This window comes from Capsella rubella, unplaced genomic scaffold (genome assembly GCF_000375325.1).
Source record: "Capsella rubella cultivar Monte Gargano unplaced genomic scaffold, Caprub1_0 scaffold_7, whole genome shotgun sequence".
Taxonomy (NCBI): Eukaryota; Viridiplantae; Streptophyta; class Magnoliopsida; order Brassicales; family Brassicaceae; genus Capsella; species Capsella rubella.
Genome location: NW_006238917.1, coordinates 9,695,482 through 9,713,271, shown reverse-complemented (window position 1 = coordinate 9,713,271; position 17,790 = coordinate 9,695,482). Strand labels below are relative to the sequence as shown.

The 17,790-nt window shown below is 36.1% G+C and overlaps 2 protein-coding genes and 1 pseudogene across 2 annotated transcripts; all 3 read left to right on the top strand.

The window, feature by feature from the left end:
* Positions 1 to 3,313: 3,313 nt before the first annotated feature.
* Positions 3,314 to 11,007, top strand: LOC17880607 (annotated as a pseudogene).
* A 484-nt stretch (positions 11,008 to 11,491) lies between these two features.
* Positions 11,492 to 14,822, top strand: LOC17879159 (probable disease resistance RPP8-like protein 2). Its single transcript, XM_023778942.1, is given in 5 exon segments — positions 11,492 to 11,557; positions 11,733 to 12,616; positions 12,694 to 12,840; positions 12,915 to 14,468; positions 14,471 to 14,822. Coding segments are annotated over 4 exon segments (2,673 nt in total). The 5' UTR covers positions 11,492 to 11,557; positions 11,733 to 11,745; the 3' UTR covers positions 14,572 to 14,822.
* A 129-nt stretch (positions 14,823 to 14,951) lies between these two features.
* LOC17879756 lies at positions 14,952 to 17,590 on the top strand. Its single transcript, XM_006283809.2, has 6 exons — positions 14,952 to 15,445; positions 15,738 to 15,949; positions 16,425 to 16,653; positions 16,802 to 16,887; positions 16,982 to 17,073; positions 17,157 to 17,590. The coding sequence occupies exons 1-6, from the start codon at positions 15,122 to 15,124 to the stop codon at positions 17,399 to 17,401; spliced, it is 1,188 nt and encodes a 395-aa protein (XP_006283871.1). The 5' UTR covers positions 14,952 to 15,121; the 3' UTR covers positions 17,402 to 17,590.
* The last annotated feature ends 200 nt before the right edge of the window (positions 17,591 to 17,790 follow it).

Here is a 17,790-nt window from a genome sequence, read left to right as displayed (position 1 = left end):
AATAATATAGAAATTAGAAGTCCCGTTGAGCGTTTTTTCCAGTTACAAACGCAAATTTTTCATAATTGTTAATTTGATAAAACCATAGGAGGATGACTAGAATTACTACAAGTATCCAAATTCAAACCGACAAGGTTTACCAAAATCATTAACCCATTTAAGTAAGTGGTTGATGATTATAATAGTTGGTCCCAACAAGTTTTTGTTCTTGTCAACTTTTTCAAACTTATATATGTTTTTTCTTTTTCTTTTTCTTTTCACACGAAGATAAAAATCAAATAATCAATCATTCATCACTATCAAGAAGAGGACCCAGCACAGCCAGTGAGAAGCATTACACCAATAGTGTCCCTTTCGTTGACGTAGAAGATATAAAAGATTAAAACCATTTCTTTAGTGAGTCCATCACTTTTGTGAACTTGTATAAATAGTTTGTCTTTTCTTTCTTTTCCAAATTAAAATTGCTACTCTTTTGTCCATATATATATCAGAATACGGGTTTTTATGAGAACTCTGTTTCTTATTTAATGTCCCAAATTTTTCTTTGTAATGACTAATGAGATATCAATTAGATTGTAACTTAAAAAAGGAAAAAGAAAAACTAAAGACAACAACAAACAATTAGATTGCGACTCAACTATAATCCATACCTTTATATTATTATTGACTACAAATACTAATAGTAAATGAAAATGATATAATTGGCAAACGGTTTTATTTGTTCTATCCACCCTAACAATTAAAATTTTTAATTTATTAGAATTGACACTTATTAAATTAGATAAATTGATAAATTTGCTCATTTTTACATATCTATTTGAATCAACACACTTAAGGTTTAAACAAAGGTTAACAACTAACTATACTTCAATTTTCGAAATCTATACGCGAATAGTAAGAAAATCACAGAGATATAAGAAACTAAGAATTTTACACATGTTTTAAAATAATTAACATTCATTTCTTGCAAGTTTACCATCCTAAATATTTTACATAAAATGCTAGTGACTTTAGTTATTTAAAATATTAACCTTTCAATTAACTCAGAATAGATTTTGTTTTATGTTAGACTTTTTCTTCTTTACATTGTTACGTGGCCCAATAACAATAAATGGATAATGTACTAACTACTAATTATATATCGTGGTGTCTACATTTTTTTAATTTGTTAAGTACACCAACTTTATCAGTTGTCCTCTATCAATCGAGAAGCACTTGCTCGCTGCGATATCTGTCGCTTTCGAGTTTTTCAATTGTATTGTCGTCACCTTCATTTTCTCACGAGATATTTCAAGTTTCTCGCGAAATTAGTAGTCTACGTCATTTTTACCCAAAAAAGCAAAAACATGTAGCGGATGCCACCTCGTTCGGTTAAATTCAGTTGAATTTTATATCTCGATTCCGTATGATTCCAGTCAGCTATAATCAGCTACAATTTAGAAACAATTTCAGCTAAATAGTTTTTTTTTTGTTCTTCTTCTTTGTAAGTTGATGTGATGATCTTATATGTAAGGGCACATATCAACTTGTGTAGAAGATTCATATAAATACAAAATAATAATTATGAAATTAAATATTAATTGAACTAGAATATATAATTTTATAGAAAATTAGGGGTGTTCAATCCATGTTTCGTATTACGATATGATTTATCCTAATAAACTAGATCCATAATTTGTTAGTATCCTTGTTCTTTTTATAAAAAATATTACTAGACTAAAAACCACTTGATAGAGGTGAACAAAAAAAAAACAACTTGATAGTTAATTAACTTTACAAATCATATAAAAATAGGTTTGAATTAAAACCTAAAATCTTCTATAAAATTAGGAGTGTTCAACCTATGTGTTTTATATTAAGATATGGTTCGGTTTTTATATTAAATATATTAGTTTCGTTTATCTGTATTTAAAATTCTGTTTAATTACACAACTGTTTTTCCCCGCGAAATTTAAATCATGATTTTTTAACCTGTTCATGACCGAAAATAACATTTAAACTATTTTGAAAATAGGTTTAATTTTTTCCGAAAACTTGAATTCATTAATTTTTGTCAGTATCCTCGTTTTTAATGTAAAAAATCATTAGACTAAAAACCACTTGATAATTAACTAGCTTTTAAACTCATAGAAAGATCTTAATCTATTGGGTCCATCATCATATTCTTATAAGTTTCACGCCTATGTATTTGTTTTAGGATTAACACATATATAACAAAGTAACTATAGAAACAAAATTTGATCTCATGAAGTTAAGGCACATAATCCTTCTTAATTACAAAAGATTGATGATATGTTGGACGCATCCTGATGATATTTATGTAAAGGGCTCGTGCTCATTTGTACAATGTATCTAAAAGTAATGACATACATAATGTAAATTGACCAAATTTGAAAATAAATTATAATTTTAAATTATTAAATTTTTGTGTCTCAAAATAAAAGATATTAGCTCCGATTTTATTGACTTATCTTATTATATAAATTTAGTTTTTTTTTTGAGAATCTAACATATCTTAAAAATGTAATTATTGAAACTATAATAAAATATGTAGGTGTTAATCAACACATGATGGATTTTTTTTAATCTTTCCCTTTTTAACAAAATATAAATTAATTGTCTTAAAAACATATTTATACTGACTTACATATGTATATCTAAAAGTATTTTAAATTTATATTTATTAACTTATAAAGAATATTAACAAAAATAAAAATAACATTACAAAATTAAGTAATTATCTTAAGCAATCTATATTTGACTATTAAGTCAATCTTGACAAAAAGAAAAAGAAGAAAAAAATTGTATAAATTAAAAAAGATATGTTTCCAAAATCAAAATTAAATTTAAAATAAATTAAAGATTAAATTTTTAGAAATATACAGTAAATGTTAGGAAACAAATCATATTAATTGAAAATTCAAAAGTATCTTTATAGAAAGAAAGATAAAGAAAAAAAAAAACACTTTGGAGTCATGGATAAATATATTCGTCCATTCCTGCTTCGGTGTGCTGAGCTGTATTGGATAAACGCCAAAGGAGGAGCGGTTCCGACAAACGAGGTTATCACCTCATATTGATAAGACCCTTATACTTATCATATAAGCGAGAGAACTTATCAAATCACAGTCGGTGTTAGAAAAACCCTGCAAAACGCATCGAAGAAAGTGGAGAACAAGTCACACTTTTTTCTTTTATTAAAAAACAGAAGAAAGAAAGCAAAAAAAGAGGAAATATTTTAAAATTTTGAAATAAATTAAATTAAAATTATTTAATTCCGGGTCAGCTTTCCTTCTTTAGTTTCGAGAGACGAGAAGAAATAAATCGAACACAGAGAGAGAGAGAGAGAGAGAGACACACACACAAACCCTAGAAAAACCATTTTTAAAAGCTTCAACCACCGATCTGGGAAATTAGCGTAACCGTCTTCTCACCATTACCCAGATCGCACAATTTCTCACCTCCGCTGTGTCGTCAATTGACGAAATGTCGTCTCTAAGCAGAGAGCTTGTTTTCTTGATTCTTCAGTTCTTAGATGAAGAAAAGTTCAAAGAATCTGTTCACAAGTAAGTGTTTTAATCCATAGCCTTTGTTTACCTTTGGTTGTGTAGTTGTGAATTTTGATTTGGGGGTGTGTGGTTGTAGGCTTGAGCAGGAGTCGGGATACTTCTTCAATTTGAAGTACTTTGAAGAGAAAGCTTTGCTTGGGGAGTGGGATGAAGTGGAGAAGTATCTTTCTGGTTTCACCAAGGTTGATGATAATCGTTACTCCATGAAAATTTTCTTTGAGATCAGGAAGCAAAAGTATCTCGAAGCGCTAGATCGGTAATTTCGATAATTTCTTCTTTACTGTTTCCGTTCGTTTTCTCTGATAAGATTCTGGAATTTTTTTCCTTGGTTGATTTGGTATAACCTAACCAAAATTTTAGTTTTCTTGTCTTATTGATTTGTCTGGTCCAAAAAATTGATGATTATTTGTGGTTGAGAATGTTTTTTTCGGAGAGACGTTTTTGTTTGCATACCCTAGTCGTTGCGTTATCTTATACATTCGTTTTGTTTGTTCTTGTTTTTGCAGACATGATAGGGCAAAAGCTGTTGAGATATTAGCCAAGGACTTGAAAGTTTTTGCTACATTTAACGAGGAGCTTTACAAGGAAATCACTCAGCTTCTTACTCTGGAGAATTTTAGGTAACCTTCTGTTTGCTTGTGTTATTTGATTGTTTTGAAGTTTAAAGGTATCAATGGAAGCCATCTGGAGTTGAAATGTGGTGCTTTGCTTTCCAGGGAAAATGAACAGTTATCGAAATATGGTGATACCAAATCAGCTAGGGGTATTATGCTTGGGGAGTTGAGAAAATTGATTGAGGCAAATCCTCTGTTTAGAGAGAAGCTTGCATTACCCACTTTCAAGGCTTCACGCCTGCGAACCTTGATCAATCAAAGGTGACCCCCTGTTTTGAAAGATATTTGTTGATCTCTGTTCTTTTTTTTATTTGCCATCATATCAAGAAAATGTGTGTGCCTATAAAGTTTAGGTATTTTCCAAATGGTATTAGACATAACTCGAGATTGAGTATCTCATTATGGGCGATTACTTGTCGGTTTTGTTATGCTTATCGAGTGCAATGGCTGAAACCAGTTTATCTTAGCCTATTTTCTGAACCAGCTAAAAGGTGTCATATTAGTCTTTTTTGTCACCTAAGGTTTGATGCTTTGGGTAATTTGCAGCTTGAATTGGCAACATCAGCTATGTAAAAACCCAAGGCCTAATCCAGACATCAAAACCTTGTTCACTGATCACACTTGCTCACCACAAAATGGAGCCCGTGCTCCCACTCCTGTTCTTCCAGTTGGTGCTGTTGCAAAGCCTTCAACATATGCTCCTCTTGGGGTACATGGTGGAGTACGATCAATTACCATACAATCAATTTATTTTACATATTCAATAGCTTTATAATACATTTGAAAAATGAGCGTAATTTATATAACCATATTTTGTACAGCCTTTTCAGCCTACATCTGCTCCGGGCCCAAACGCAAATGCTTTAGCTGGATGGATGGCAAACCCAAATCCATCTTCATCAGTTCCTGGTGGTGTTGTGGCCTCTTCCCCATTTCCTATGCAGCCAAATCAAGGTTAGCGTTGTTCCAATATTTAGGCGGGTGGTGACATATGGCTGCTAATGATGTGCAGAGCTAATATTAGGTCATGTAATACATGTAGAGAACATTTTTCATGGTTTTTCCTTTTTTATGACATCAACTTTTTTCAGGTTCAAAGGATTGTAGTCTTGGTTCTTGTATAGTCATATCTGGTGTTGGAAAGTGGTTCTTTTAATAATAATATTTTCCTAGTTCTGAATTCTTGTTGCTGTATTTCCTGGCAGTTGCTATGCTAAAACACCCTCGGCCACCCTCAAACTCCCTTGGAATGATGGATTATCAAAGTTCTGAGCATGAGCAACTTATGAAACGTTTACGATCTGGACCAGCTGGTGATGAGGTGAGTAAATTATCAACTTATGAAATTGTTGATAATTTACTTGATGTATTTTTACTTTCCATTATACTACTTTAGCTTATAAAAGTTTGTTGACAGTCCATTTTAGCTATCTGCTTTTCATATTAATTCATTATTATCAGAGGACGAAATATATGGTTTTCTCATTTGTAATTATTGGTATTCATTAAGATGGCGGTTATAAGTATCTGATGCAGGCCTCATTGGTTTTAGTTTATTGTTCATGTCCCAGTACGAAAAGAAAAATCTGTTGTTCTGCAGTCTGTTTGACGTTGACTATATGGCTTGTGATTCTTATGTTCCAGGTCACATATCCTACTCATTCTCAGCCTGCTGCCTCACTTGATGACCTCCCTCGAAATGTAGTGAGTACAATGCACCAAGGGTCAGTGGTGACAAGCATGGATTTTCACCCTTCCCATCACACGTTGCTCACTGGTCAGTCTAATGCTACCATGTAGAGACTAGCAGAGTTGAGTATTTGAGCTTTTTTCCCCTCATGTTTCTGCTTATAACTGTTTATTACTTTTAGTTGGTTGTTCCAACGGTGAAGTCACCTTGTGGGAAGTTGGATCTAGGGAGAAGGTTGTCACAGAGCCTTTCAAAATATGGAATATGGCAGCTTGTTCTGTGAGCTTCCAGGTTGGCCTTTTACCTTTTCTCAAAATTGTGATTGAAACTCATCACTTCTCTTTTCATAAGTTATTAATTGGATCATGCACCTATGACTTAACTAGAATGTGGACAACGGATGATGGTTTTGTTTCTGATACATGCTTCAGTCATTCATGTTCTGTTCAATGAAAAGTAGATTAAGCAATGCACCATAAGCCTTTTATGTGATGATGACATCTTCTCCTTGTCAATTTCCCAGGGTTCTATTGTCAAGGACCAATCAATATCTGTCAGTCGTGTATCATGGAGTCCAGATGGAAATTTGATTGGTACACTATTTGAAGATCATCAAATATATAGTTCTTTTCAACTGGACTCAATGTCTAAATCTGATTTTCTTTTCCAATGTACAGGAGTTGCGTTTACTAAACATCTGATGCATATATATGCTTACCAAGGCTCTGAATTACGTCAACATTTAGAGGCATACCTATTCCTTCTTTCTTTGTTTAACATTGTTATGGCATGTGCAAAAAGTGAACCAGTTTCTTTCTGCCTGTAGATGGATGCTCATGTTGGCTGTGTGAATGACTTGGCCTTCGCCCACCGATAAGCAACTTTGTGTCGTGACTTGTGGGGATGATAAGTTTATAAAGGTAACTATGCAAAGAAAAAACAGTGAGAATTCTGAAGCTGTTGTGTACCTTCTATGTGGCTTCCCTTTATAGCTGTCTGACATATACTTTATGATTAGGTCTGGGATTTGAGTGGAAAGAAACTGTATACCTTTGAAGGGCATGAGGCACCAGTTTACTCCATCTGCCCTCACCAGAAAGAAAACATCCAGGTACAGCCATCTCTTGTCGATATGTCTAGAGGAAAGGTTTTTTCTTTCATCAGTTATAGCAATCCAACTCCATTTTGGCTTGCATTGGACTTGAACTATCATCTTCTGGAGTATAGTCTCTGTGGGTGTAAATTAAGAGTGACATCTTTTTCATTTTACTTTGTATAAATTATTTTTATTTTCTTTCACGCAGTTTATATTCTCAACTGCTCTTGATGGTAAGATCAAGGCTTGGCTCTATGATAATGTGGGTTCTAGAGTTGACTATGATGCACCAGGACACTGGTGTACAACTATGCTATACAGTGCTGATGGTAGCAGGTACTTTCTTCTTTCTTGAAGAGCTAGAACTTGAACTTGAAATAACAGTTATACGTCAGTTCATCCTAAAACCCTTGATACGTAATCTAGTTTTGAAAACTATAGAAAAGACATAAACTTAAGTGATTTCCATTGGTGGGAAGATTTTTTATAAGAATTTAGTTATCAGATTAATAATAAGCTACGGGTCACCTCCTACACGTTGCAGCCATAGTAAATGTTAAAGTTTCCCATTGTTTCAGATTATTTTCTTGTGGAACAAGTAAAGAGGGAGAGTCTTTCCTGGTAGAATGGAATGAAAGTGAAGGTGCCATAAAGAGGACATATTCGGGCTTTAGAAAGAAATCTACAGGGGTGGTTCAGTTTGATACAACACGCAATCGATTCTTGGCTGTGGGTGAAGATAACCAAATAAAATTCTGGGATATGGACAATGTTAATCTCTTAACAACTGTCGAGGCTGATGGAGGACTCCCGGTATGAAATCTAAGCTATTGCTCTTTATTACTTCTATATAATATTTTATCTTTTTCCTTTGTATGGCTCCATATATTTGATTGTTCCTTACCTTGCTATGTATTGCCTATATCAGAGCCTTCCCCGATTGAGATTCAACAAAGACGGGAACCTTCTTGCTGTTACTACAGCTGATAACGGATTTAAAATCCTTGCTAATGGGGATGGTTTGAGAACCTTAAAGGTCATGGAAGCTCGTTCTTTCGAAGCATCCAGAGCATCAACAGAGATGAAGGTTAAAATTAATTCTTATGCGCTTTTCTTGAAATTTGTGTTTTGTCATACCTTCCGTCCAATAGAACTTACAACTTTTATTCTGGGTAATCAGGTATCCTCATCTGCAATGGTTACAAATATTGGCCCAGCTATTGGTAAAATGGAACAAATGGATATTGGCTCTCCTGCAAGGCCAACCCCTATTCCCGTATGTTTTACTATATTTCAGCCTTACGATATTTATAATCTTTCATAAATAGATGAATATACGGGACAGGTAGAGCCATGTATGGGTAGCAACTTATCGGCTTATTGTTTTCTGTACAATTCATCCTGAGGCACTAATGCATCACTCAAATTCACAGATTTGATCAAAAATCCTTTATTCCATGCATTTGATCCACATCTATAATTATTGATCTGGGATATTATAACTGGCAAAACTGAAAAATGAATCTTGTTTGTATGGTTCATAAGTTTCTCTCTGTATTTACAAACTGCAGCATTGTCAAACTTTGGTGTTATTATGTGTACAGAACGGAGTTGATGCAATGTCAAGAACTATGGAAAAGCCAAGAAACGTGGAGTCTATTGAAAAGTCCAAACCTTTGGAGCTCATGGAAGTTGTAGATCCTGCTCAGTGCCGACAAGTGACCATGCCAGATAGTAAGGATTCTGTTAGCAAGGTTTGTTATTTATTTCCTTAAAAGATTTATTCATATTCAGCTGGTGACTTCTATTACTTATCCTGTTTCTGTATAACAATAATGTGGATTATATTTGCCATTTTAATGTCTAAGGTTGCTCGGCTTCTTTATACAAACTCTGGTGTTGGCATTTTGGCTCTTGGAACAAATGGTGTCCAGAGACTATGGAAGTGGAGCCGCAGCGAGCAGAATCCGAGTGGAAAGGTACAAATTTAACTTCTTCTCCTTGTGCAGTTTGATATATCTGTATATGTTATATGTATGCATTAACGTATGTGTGCTTGGATTACTTCTATCTTCACCCTTTCAAGTCGCTGAGAGTTTTGTTTTTTTTCTTAAGGCTACCGCTAGTGTCACTCCACAGCATTGGCAACCTAACAGTGGTCTTTTAATGACAAATGATGTTCCGGAGAATCCTAATGGAACTGTTCCGTGCATAGCCCTTTCTAAGAATGACTCGTACGTAATGTCTGCTTGTGGTGGAAAGGTTTCACTGTTTAATATGATGACATTTAAGGTAAACTTCTTATCTGCGAAACAATTATGACTTTACCAGTTATGCCACAACACTATAACTTTGGTATACTCGGCTTGTAGTGGAAGCATCTTTCTATAAAATTCTTCTGCAATAGCAAGAGCTGATATGTGTCAAATATGTGGACTTACTGGCATTTGCACTCTGTTCACAGGTAATGACTACTTTCATGCCACCGCCTCCTGCTTCAACATTCCTGGCATTTCATCCTCAAGATAATAACATTATTGCAATTGGAATGGAGGATTCTACTATTCATATATACAACGTTAGGGTAGATGAGGTATCCATATCCAACTTTTGATTTAGTTTTGTCTATGTAGATTGTGTTTAGCCACTGCTATAATATATCTTTTTCACTCTGGAGAATTTGTAATAGAATCCCTCTATCATTCTATAGGTGAAAACAAAGTTGAAAGGCCACCAAAAGCACATCACTGGTTTAGCATTCTCTGCCACTCTAAATATTCTAGTTTCCTCTGGTGCTGATGCCCAGGTACGCTAAGCTTTTAATTTTCTCAGTACGGCTATTGAGCTTTCACCAAACTTGGTTGTAACTTTATGCACCTCTCTATGCTATAGCTGATCTTTTGGAGTGCTGATTCATGGGAGAAGAAGAAATCTTCAGCTATCCCACTACCAGCTGGAATGTCACCAGTAGGCGACACTCGTGTCCAGTTCCATAACGACCAGGTCCATTTACTAGTGTCTCATGAGACACAGATTGCCATATATGACGGTTTAAAGATGGAGTGCATTCAGAAGGTATAAAAATAATAGGTTCTCTAATACCAGTGAACTGTATTTAAAGTATCTTTTGCTTTTCCAGTTTAGGGTTATGCTTCTAGTATCCTGTCCAAACAGTTATACGTCATATTTTTCAATTCAAAGTTGATATTCAGACAGCCAAATCCTGTTTGATTTTTCTACTGAGATTTCATTTTCCCTGGCATTATGACACAACATTGTCTCAATTTCGCCATATTGGTATCACATAACATTGACAAGGCATATTTCTAATATTTTTTTGTTGTGTCTTATTATGCAGTGGGTGCCACAAGAATCGCTATTATCATCTATAACCTGCGCATCTTACTCCTGCAACAGTCAACTGGTTTACGCATCATTTGCAGATGGAAACATTGGAGTCTTTGATGCTGAATACTTGAGACTCAGATGCCGCATTGCCCCATCAGCCTACATGCCACAACCCACACCAAACAGGTTAGTTAACCTTAAAAATCTTATGCCGCAAGAAGCTTGTACTTTGTTGATAGCTTTCTAAGTCACCCTGAAAAAAACCTTGTTTCTTTGTGCAAATAGTGCTCCACTCATGCCACTGGTAATTACTGCTCACCCTCAAGAACCAAACCAGATAGCTGTTGGACTCTCTGATGGGTTGGTTAAAGTTCTCGAAACCCCAGAACCTTTTAGAAGATGGGGCGTTGCAGAGAAAGCAGGGACGGAAAATGGACGGCCTTCAAGTGCGTCGGCGGCTAATAACTCTGGTTCAGATCAGATTCAAAGGTAAAAAAAGAAGGAAGAAAAGAATATGACAGTTAAAAGTTAGTTGGGTTTCTTCTTTTATTAGTGTAAATTTGTTATAGCTTTGGTCTTTGGTGTTGGACAAGTAAACTCTTTAGAGAATTCAGTACTCTCAGAAGCTGTAGTTTTTCCTTTTGGTAGTTTTTTTTAAAATGAATGCATCTTGTCAAAGGTTTTATTTTATCTGTTTCCATTAGGCAAAGCTTAGACAAAAGCAATTGGTTGATCTGATATATCCAAACTTAGTCAAATATCCTTTATTCAAATCGTAGGCGCGCAGACTCGACAAGCTTTATGAGTCCATTCATGCTTATAAGTTACTAAATTTAATCATCTTGCTCAACCATGAGATACTTCCACATGCTTATAAGGTACACTTCCACATGAGATAGATTTATGGATAGAAATCATAAAGGGTACATATGGTTATGCATAGGGAAAAAAGAGCTGATGAAACTGGTACGTTATGCGAAAATTCCCACGAAATTTCTACGAACACAGCATCAAAAGTCGGAACAATTTTGAAACAAAGTGTAATAAGTAATAACCAACCAGCAAGGGTCTTTTTTGAAATATCCTCAAAATGAAAAATACAAAGAAGTCAAGAAGCCGTGTTTAATAAAATGACTTCACGACTCATCATCGTCGTTGATAACTAAAAGCTCACCTATTATCTTCCACAGAACGCTGTGAGCACTAAGCACAACACAAGCTAGTATATTTCAGACCGGAGGTAAATGATTTTATCTGATTCATTTCTTCTAGTTGTTCTGTTTGTTAATTGTTATGCGTTGATCTGTCTTTGTCTTTTCTATCTTGTTTTGGTGACTTAATTAAATTAAGGAGGATTCATGTCACACTAGAAATTTCCATGTTGGGTTGACTTATCTGTTCTTGTGGTGGAGCAGGAGAGAAGTTGTTATGGCTGAAGGAATTATCTTGTTTGGAATTGAGAAGCTTTGGGATCTTGTGAGTCGAGAATCTGAGCAGTTCAATGGAGTTGACGAGCAAGTTTCTGAACTAAAACGTCAGCTGGGAAGGTTATGGTCTCTGTTGAAAGATGCAGATGCCAAGAAACATGGAAGTGAAAGGGTGAGAAACTTCTTGGAAGATATCAAAGACATTGTTTATGATGCTGAGGATATAATCGAATCCTTTCTTATAAAACAAGGAAGAAGAAAACAAAAGGGGATCAAGAAGCGTGTCACTAGACTCAGTTACATCTTAGTGGATCACCGGAAAATAGTTTCAGATATCAAAGCAATAACTCAGAGGATCTCTGATGTGATTGCAGCAATGCAGAGTTTTGGAATACTACAGATGATTGATGGTGGCAGTTCTTCATTGTCCCTTGAGGATAAACAAAGGGAAATCCGAAATACGTTTCCTAACAATTCTGACAACAATCTTGTGGGGATGGATCAGACTGTTGAAGATTTGGTTTCTCAATTGGTCGGAAACGATCATACTAGAGTGGTTTCTATATCCGGGATGGGGGGAATTGGTAAAACCACTCTGGCCAGACAAGTTTTTCATCATGACATAGTACGGCGTCATTTTGATGGATTTGCGTGGATATGTGTTTCGAAACAGTTTACACAGAAGCATGTGTGGCAAAGAATCTTGTAAGATCTTAGACCAGATGATGGGGAGATTTTGCAGATGGATGAGTTTACACGTCAGGGAATACTCTTTCAGTTGTTGGAGACATACAGATATTTGATTGTCCTAGATGATATATGGAAAGCAGAAGACTGGGATCGAATAAAAGAAGTGTTCCCACAGAAAAGAAGTGAGCTCTTATCAAATCAAATGCATTGTTTCTCTTTATACATTTGATCATAATTTCTAATTGTAAATATTTTGCAGGTTGGAAGATGCTACTTACTTCCCGCAACGAAAGTGTTGGTTTACATGCAGATCCCACATGTTTTTCCTATAGGCCTAGATGCCTTACTCTTGAACAAAGTTGGACTCTATGCCAAAGACTAGCATTTCCTAGAAGAGGTGAAGCAGGTATACTTTTTCAGGATGTTGTATATCTTTAAGGCTCAAAACTTGAAAGGGTAACAGTTTGTGATGATGTGCAGAATATATGATTGATGAAGAGCTGCAAATCATGGGTAAGGAAATGGTTACTCATTGTGGAGGACTACCGTTAGCTATCAAAGTGTTGGGAGGATTGTTAGCTACGAAACATACAGTTCCCGAATGGAAAAGAGTACATGAAAATATTGGACCTCATATCGTTGGAGGATCTGGCTTAAATTCTAATTCGGTTTACCGAATATTGTCTTTGAGCTATGAAGATTTGCCAATGGACTTAAAGCATTGTTTCCTTTACCTCGCCCATTTCCCTGAAGCCTACAAGATAGATGTGGAGACATTGTTTAATTACTGGGCTGCAGAAGGACTTATAATGATCTATCCAGCAACCATTCGAGATAATGCAGAAGGCTGCCTAGAAGAGTTAGTGAGAAGAAATATGGTTATTGTTGAAAGAAGCTACTTGACTTCAAGAATGGAGTCTTGTCATATGCATGACGTAATGAGAGGGGTTTGTTTATCTAAAGCAGAAGAAGATAACTTTTTACAAATCGTCAATGTATCTACATCTACTTCTACCTCTACCATCAATGCTCAATCTTCTCGCAGACTAGCTGTACATAGTAGTAATGCATTTGAAATGATAGGACCAAAAAATAAGAAAGTTAGATCGCTTTTGTTTTTGAAGACCAAGGAAGATGCTGTAATACAATCTTTTCCAGACTTGGGGAGTTTACCATTTCTCAGGGTGTTGGATCTTTCTAGAGCCAAGTTGCAAGGAGGGAAGTTACCTTCAAGTATTGGAGAGCTTATCCACTTGAGATTCCTGAGCTTATACAGAGCTGGAGTCTCTCATATACCTTCTTCTCTGCGGAATCTGAAGCTTCTGCTCTATTTGAATTTAGGTGTCGATGGGGTTTCAGTTCATGTGCCAAATGTTTTGAAAGAGCTACGAGAATTAAGGTGCCTTATCTTACCTTTCCTAATGGATGTTAGAAAAAAATTGGAATTGAGTGATCTGGTGAACCTAGAGACCTTGAGTGGTTACTCACTAGAGAACAGTAGTGTGAAGGATCTTCTTGGTATGACTAATCTCAGAACTCTCACTGTCCATTCTCTTGATGGTTGTACTTTAGAAACTTTGTCTTCATCTCTCTGTGGATTGAGAGAACTCGAGCAGCTTTCATTATATGAGGTCATGGATAATGGCCAATACGAAGGGACATTAGTTCTTGATTCCATTAATCTCAAATCTTTAACGGTTGGCATGCATATGCCAAGATTGCTTGAACAACATCGCTTCCCTCCAAACATTGCAAACGTATGTCTACGGTATTGCAGCATGGAGGAAGATCCAATGCCGGTTCTAGAGAAGTTGCTTCACTTGAAATGGGTTGAATTATCATACCGTTCTTTCATTGGGAAGAGAATGGTGTGCTCGAAAGGCGGGTTTCCTCGGTTGCTTGTGCTAAAGTTATCAGGACTATATGAGTTGGAAGAGTTGGTAGTAGAAGAAGGCTCCATGTCGTGTCTTCATACGTTGACTATAAATGAATGCAGAAATCTTAAGGAGCTTCCGGATGGAATCATGCACTTAACATGACAGTTGCGGGGTTTCATATGGGACAGTGGAGGAGGAAATTGTCTGAAGGAGAACAAAACTACTACAAAGTCCAACATATGATAGATTATGCAGATTAAGCGATATATGTAATATATTAACAAGGTTAATAATGTTGTTGATAAAGACAAAAAGATCATCAAATCTAATTTGAGATCATTATAGTTAGAGTTTCAATCTGTTCATATCCGTTAAGTAGGTGTTTTGCGTTGTTTCTCTTAGTAAGGGAATTGACTGGTTTAAACGCAGCAGTTGTGGTTGTAGTTGCGGGAGAGTTATTAAATGTTTTGAATGATTGATTTAACGTTTAAAAATGGATGCATTTGCAGAAGTATAGGTGGATGTACCGATTTGATACAAAAATCAAATAAATAAGAATTCAATTACCCAATAAAACAAAATCTCATAATTAGGCATCTTTGACCGCTCATCTTAAGTAAACCACTAACCACACACATAATTAAAAGTCTAAAACCCTAAACATAACCATTGGCCCTTTTTCAAACTGCGTCACACAGAAGACGAAGAAGCGAAGAAGAAGAAGAAGAAGAAGACCAAACACTATCATTTCTCATCGTCATCATCCCCAACTACTTTTTAAAAATTTTATTCCATCGCCGGCCCGAACAAATGTCGACTACCCGTCGGATCCGCGGCGAGAATCGGTTCTACAACCCTCCTCCGATGAGGAAACTTCAACAGGAGCGTGAGAAGAAGAGACTTGAAGCGGAGGAGGAGGAGAAGAAGAAGAAGTTGAAGGCTAAGGAGAAGATGCTCGATCGTCAGATTAAGGCTTCTCACAAGGACGACATTAAGAAACCCGATGAGTGCTCTACCTCCGATTCCTCTCTTGTACCGGTTCGGGTCTCCTCCACCACCACCGGCACTTCGTCCAATTTGGGCCGGTTTCTTGATTGCACCACTCCCGTCGTCTCTACGCAGTACTTGCCCATGGTAATTTACTCCGATTTTGAAACTTTTTTACTTCAAATCGGCGACTTGAGGTTTCTTTAATTTTTGAATTGAAATTTGGGAAAGTTTTAGAATCCAATTCGAATTCATTTTGCATTGTACATTCTAGTAACTGAAGATCTTTCCCAAAGGAACGATCATGCTCTTAATGAAGATAAAGATGATTACATGTTTTAGATAGAATTAGAGAAGGTAGACTCACAAGTATGATGCTTAGTAAAGGACGATAGGATGAGATGTTGCTGTGCTTACTTAAAGTTTCTATATTCTTCAGAGAAGCATTAAAGGTTGGAGAACCCGGGAACCAGAGCACTGTCCTTACTTCTTGCTGAATGATTTGTGGGATTCATTTGAGGAGTGGAGCGCCTACGGTGTCGGGGTTCCCCTTCTCTTAAGCGGGATTGATTCAGTTGTTCAGTATTATGTTCCTTATCTCTCTGGAATTCAGCTTTATGAAGACCCATCTAGAGTTTCAGCAAGTAGGAGGTGAGTTCATATTGTTTTGCTGATAATTTATTTGTTTCCCATCAACCATAAGTAGGAGAGTGATCTGATTCTTTGCTTTTGAATCAAGAGCTGAAGTTGGCCAAACTGATATTTAGCAGTTGATTTTGTTGTCGATTTTATATTCTGAAATGAAGTCGCATCATTCTTGGGTTGTTTTTAATCTTCGGATGAACTTTATTTAGGATGATAGGAAAACCAATTCTTAGACTTTCTCTGCTACTTGGCCTAAATATATACATTTGGATGACTAAAACACAACTTACATGCTCTCATATACTTGTTAGTGGTCTGCATTATAAATATCAGCAAAGCATGTTGTCGCTGTAGGAACTAGAGTTGAAGTATGTCATCGTTTTGAATTCCAAATCTGTTTGATCTCTTTGGCTTTCTCCTCAACTCCAAAATTTTTTCGGTCTTTTAGATAAATCCTTTGTTTTGGTGTGTTCTTAAACAGGAGAGCTGGTGAAGAAAGTGATGGTGATTCACCTAGAGACATGAGTAGCAATGGCAGTAATGACTGTAGAGAGCTATCTCAGAGTTTATACAGAGCCTCTTTGGAAGAGAAACCTTGCATTGGTTCATCCAGTGATGAGAGTGAGGCTAGCAGTCACTCTCCTGGTGACCTTGTCTTTGAGTATCTTGAAGCTGCTATGCCATTTGGCCGTGAACCATTGACTGACAAGGTAAGCTTATTGTCTCTGCGAATACAGTTATACATGTAACAAAAGTGGCTCGACTTCTATAAACATGTTTCATTCACACGGTGCTCTATTTATAGCCTGCGAAAATATTATGTTCTGTCTCATAATAATGTTAACCTTACTATTGCAGATTTCAAACCTGTCATCACAATTTCCTGCACTCAGAACATACAGGAGTTGTGATCTATCACCTTCGAGTTGGGTCTCTGTAGCTTGGTACTGCATCTAACCTGTCATTTCCCACATTTTTATGAGTTTATTTTTCCAGATCGCTCCTTCTAAATCCTTTTTTTGTTCTCCCTTTCTTAAGGTACCCAATATACCGAATACCATTAGGTCAATCGTTACAAAACCTCGACGCTTGCTTTTTAACATTCCACTCCTTATCAACACCTTGTCGAGGTAAGTCATCTCTGCATATATAAAACATAGTCGGCATTATTATAAAACATTCCAAATCACACTCCTATATTATATCATAAAAGGTACAAGCAATGAGGAAGGTCAGAGCTTAAGCAAATCGGGTGCATCATCGAAGCTTCCATTACCAACTTTTGGTCTGGCCTCCTACAAGTTTAAGCTGTCGGTGTGGAGCCCAGAGAGTGACTTGGACGAGAACCAGAGAGTCGGGACGCTGCTACAAGCAGCTGAAGAGTGGCTCAGGCGGTTGAAGGTGACTCTACCAGACTTTAGACACTTCATATCGCATAGTGGTTCGCCCTGGAGATGAAATATTTACAGTCATTTCTAAAAACTATAAATAACGAGAGTGATATATAGCAAAAGTGAAACATATTTCAGCAACTTTTGTTTGTTTTTGTCTGAAGGGGGAAAAATGAGAATCTTGTATAGACACTGATCGTACATTTGTTCTATTATTGTGGAAACTTGTTTTATGTAATTGAAAAAAAAAAAAAAAGAAAGAAAAAAAAAAGAGATTATCTAAGAGAGCTTCTTCTGCTATGTGATTGATATAGTTTTGTTGCTGTGTTGTGTATTGTTTGATGGCTAAAGTATAGAGATTTGATATGAAGTTTTTGAGGACTTTAGGAAGTAGCATAAGCAAGAAGCTCTCGTAGCTCAGTTGGTTAGAGCACCCGTTTAGTAAGCGGGAGGTCT

Coding starts and splice junctions, on each gene's coding strand:
- LOC17879756 (XM_006283809.2), top strand. CDS start 15,122: ATGTCGACTACCCGTCGGATCCGCGGCGAGAATCGGTTCTACAACCCT. Junction 15,446..15,737: donor CTACGCAGTACTTGCCCATG/GTAATTTACTCC, acceptor TATATTCTTCAG/AGAAGCATTAAAGGTTGGAG. Junction 15,950..16,424: donor AGAGTTTCAGCAAGTAGGAG/GTGAGTTCATAT, acceptor GTTCTTAAACAG/GAGAGCTGGTGAAGAAAGTG.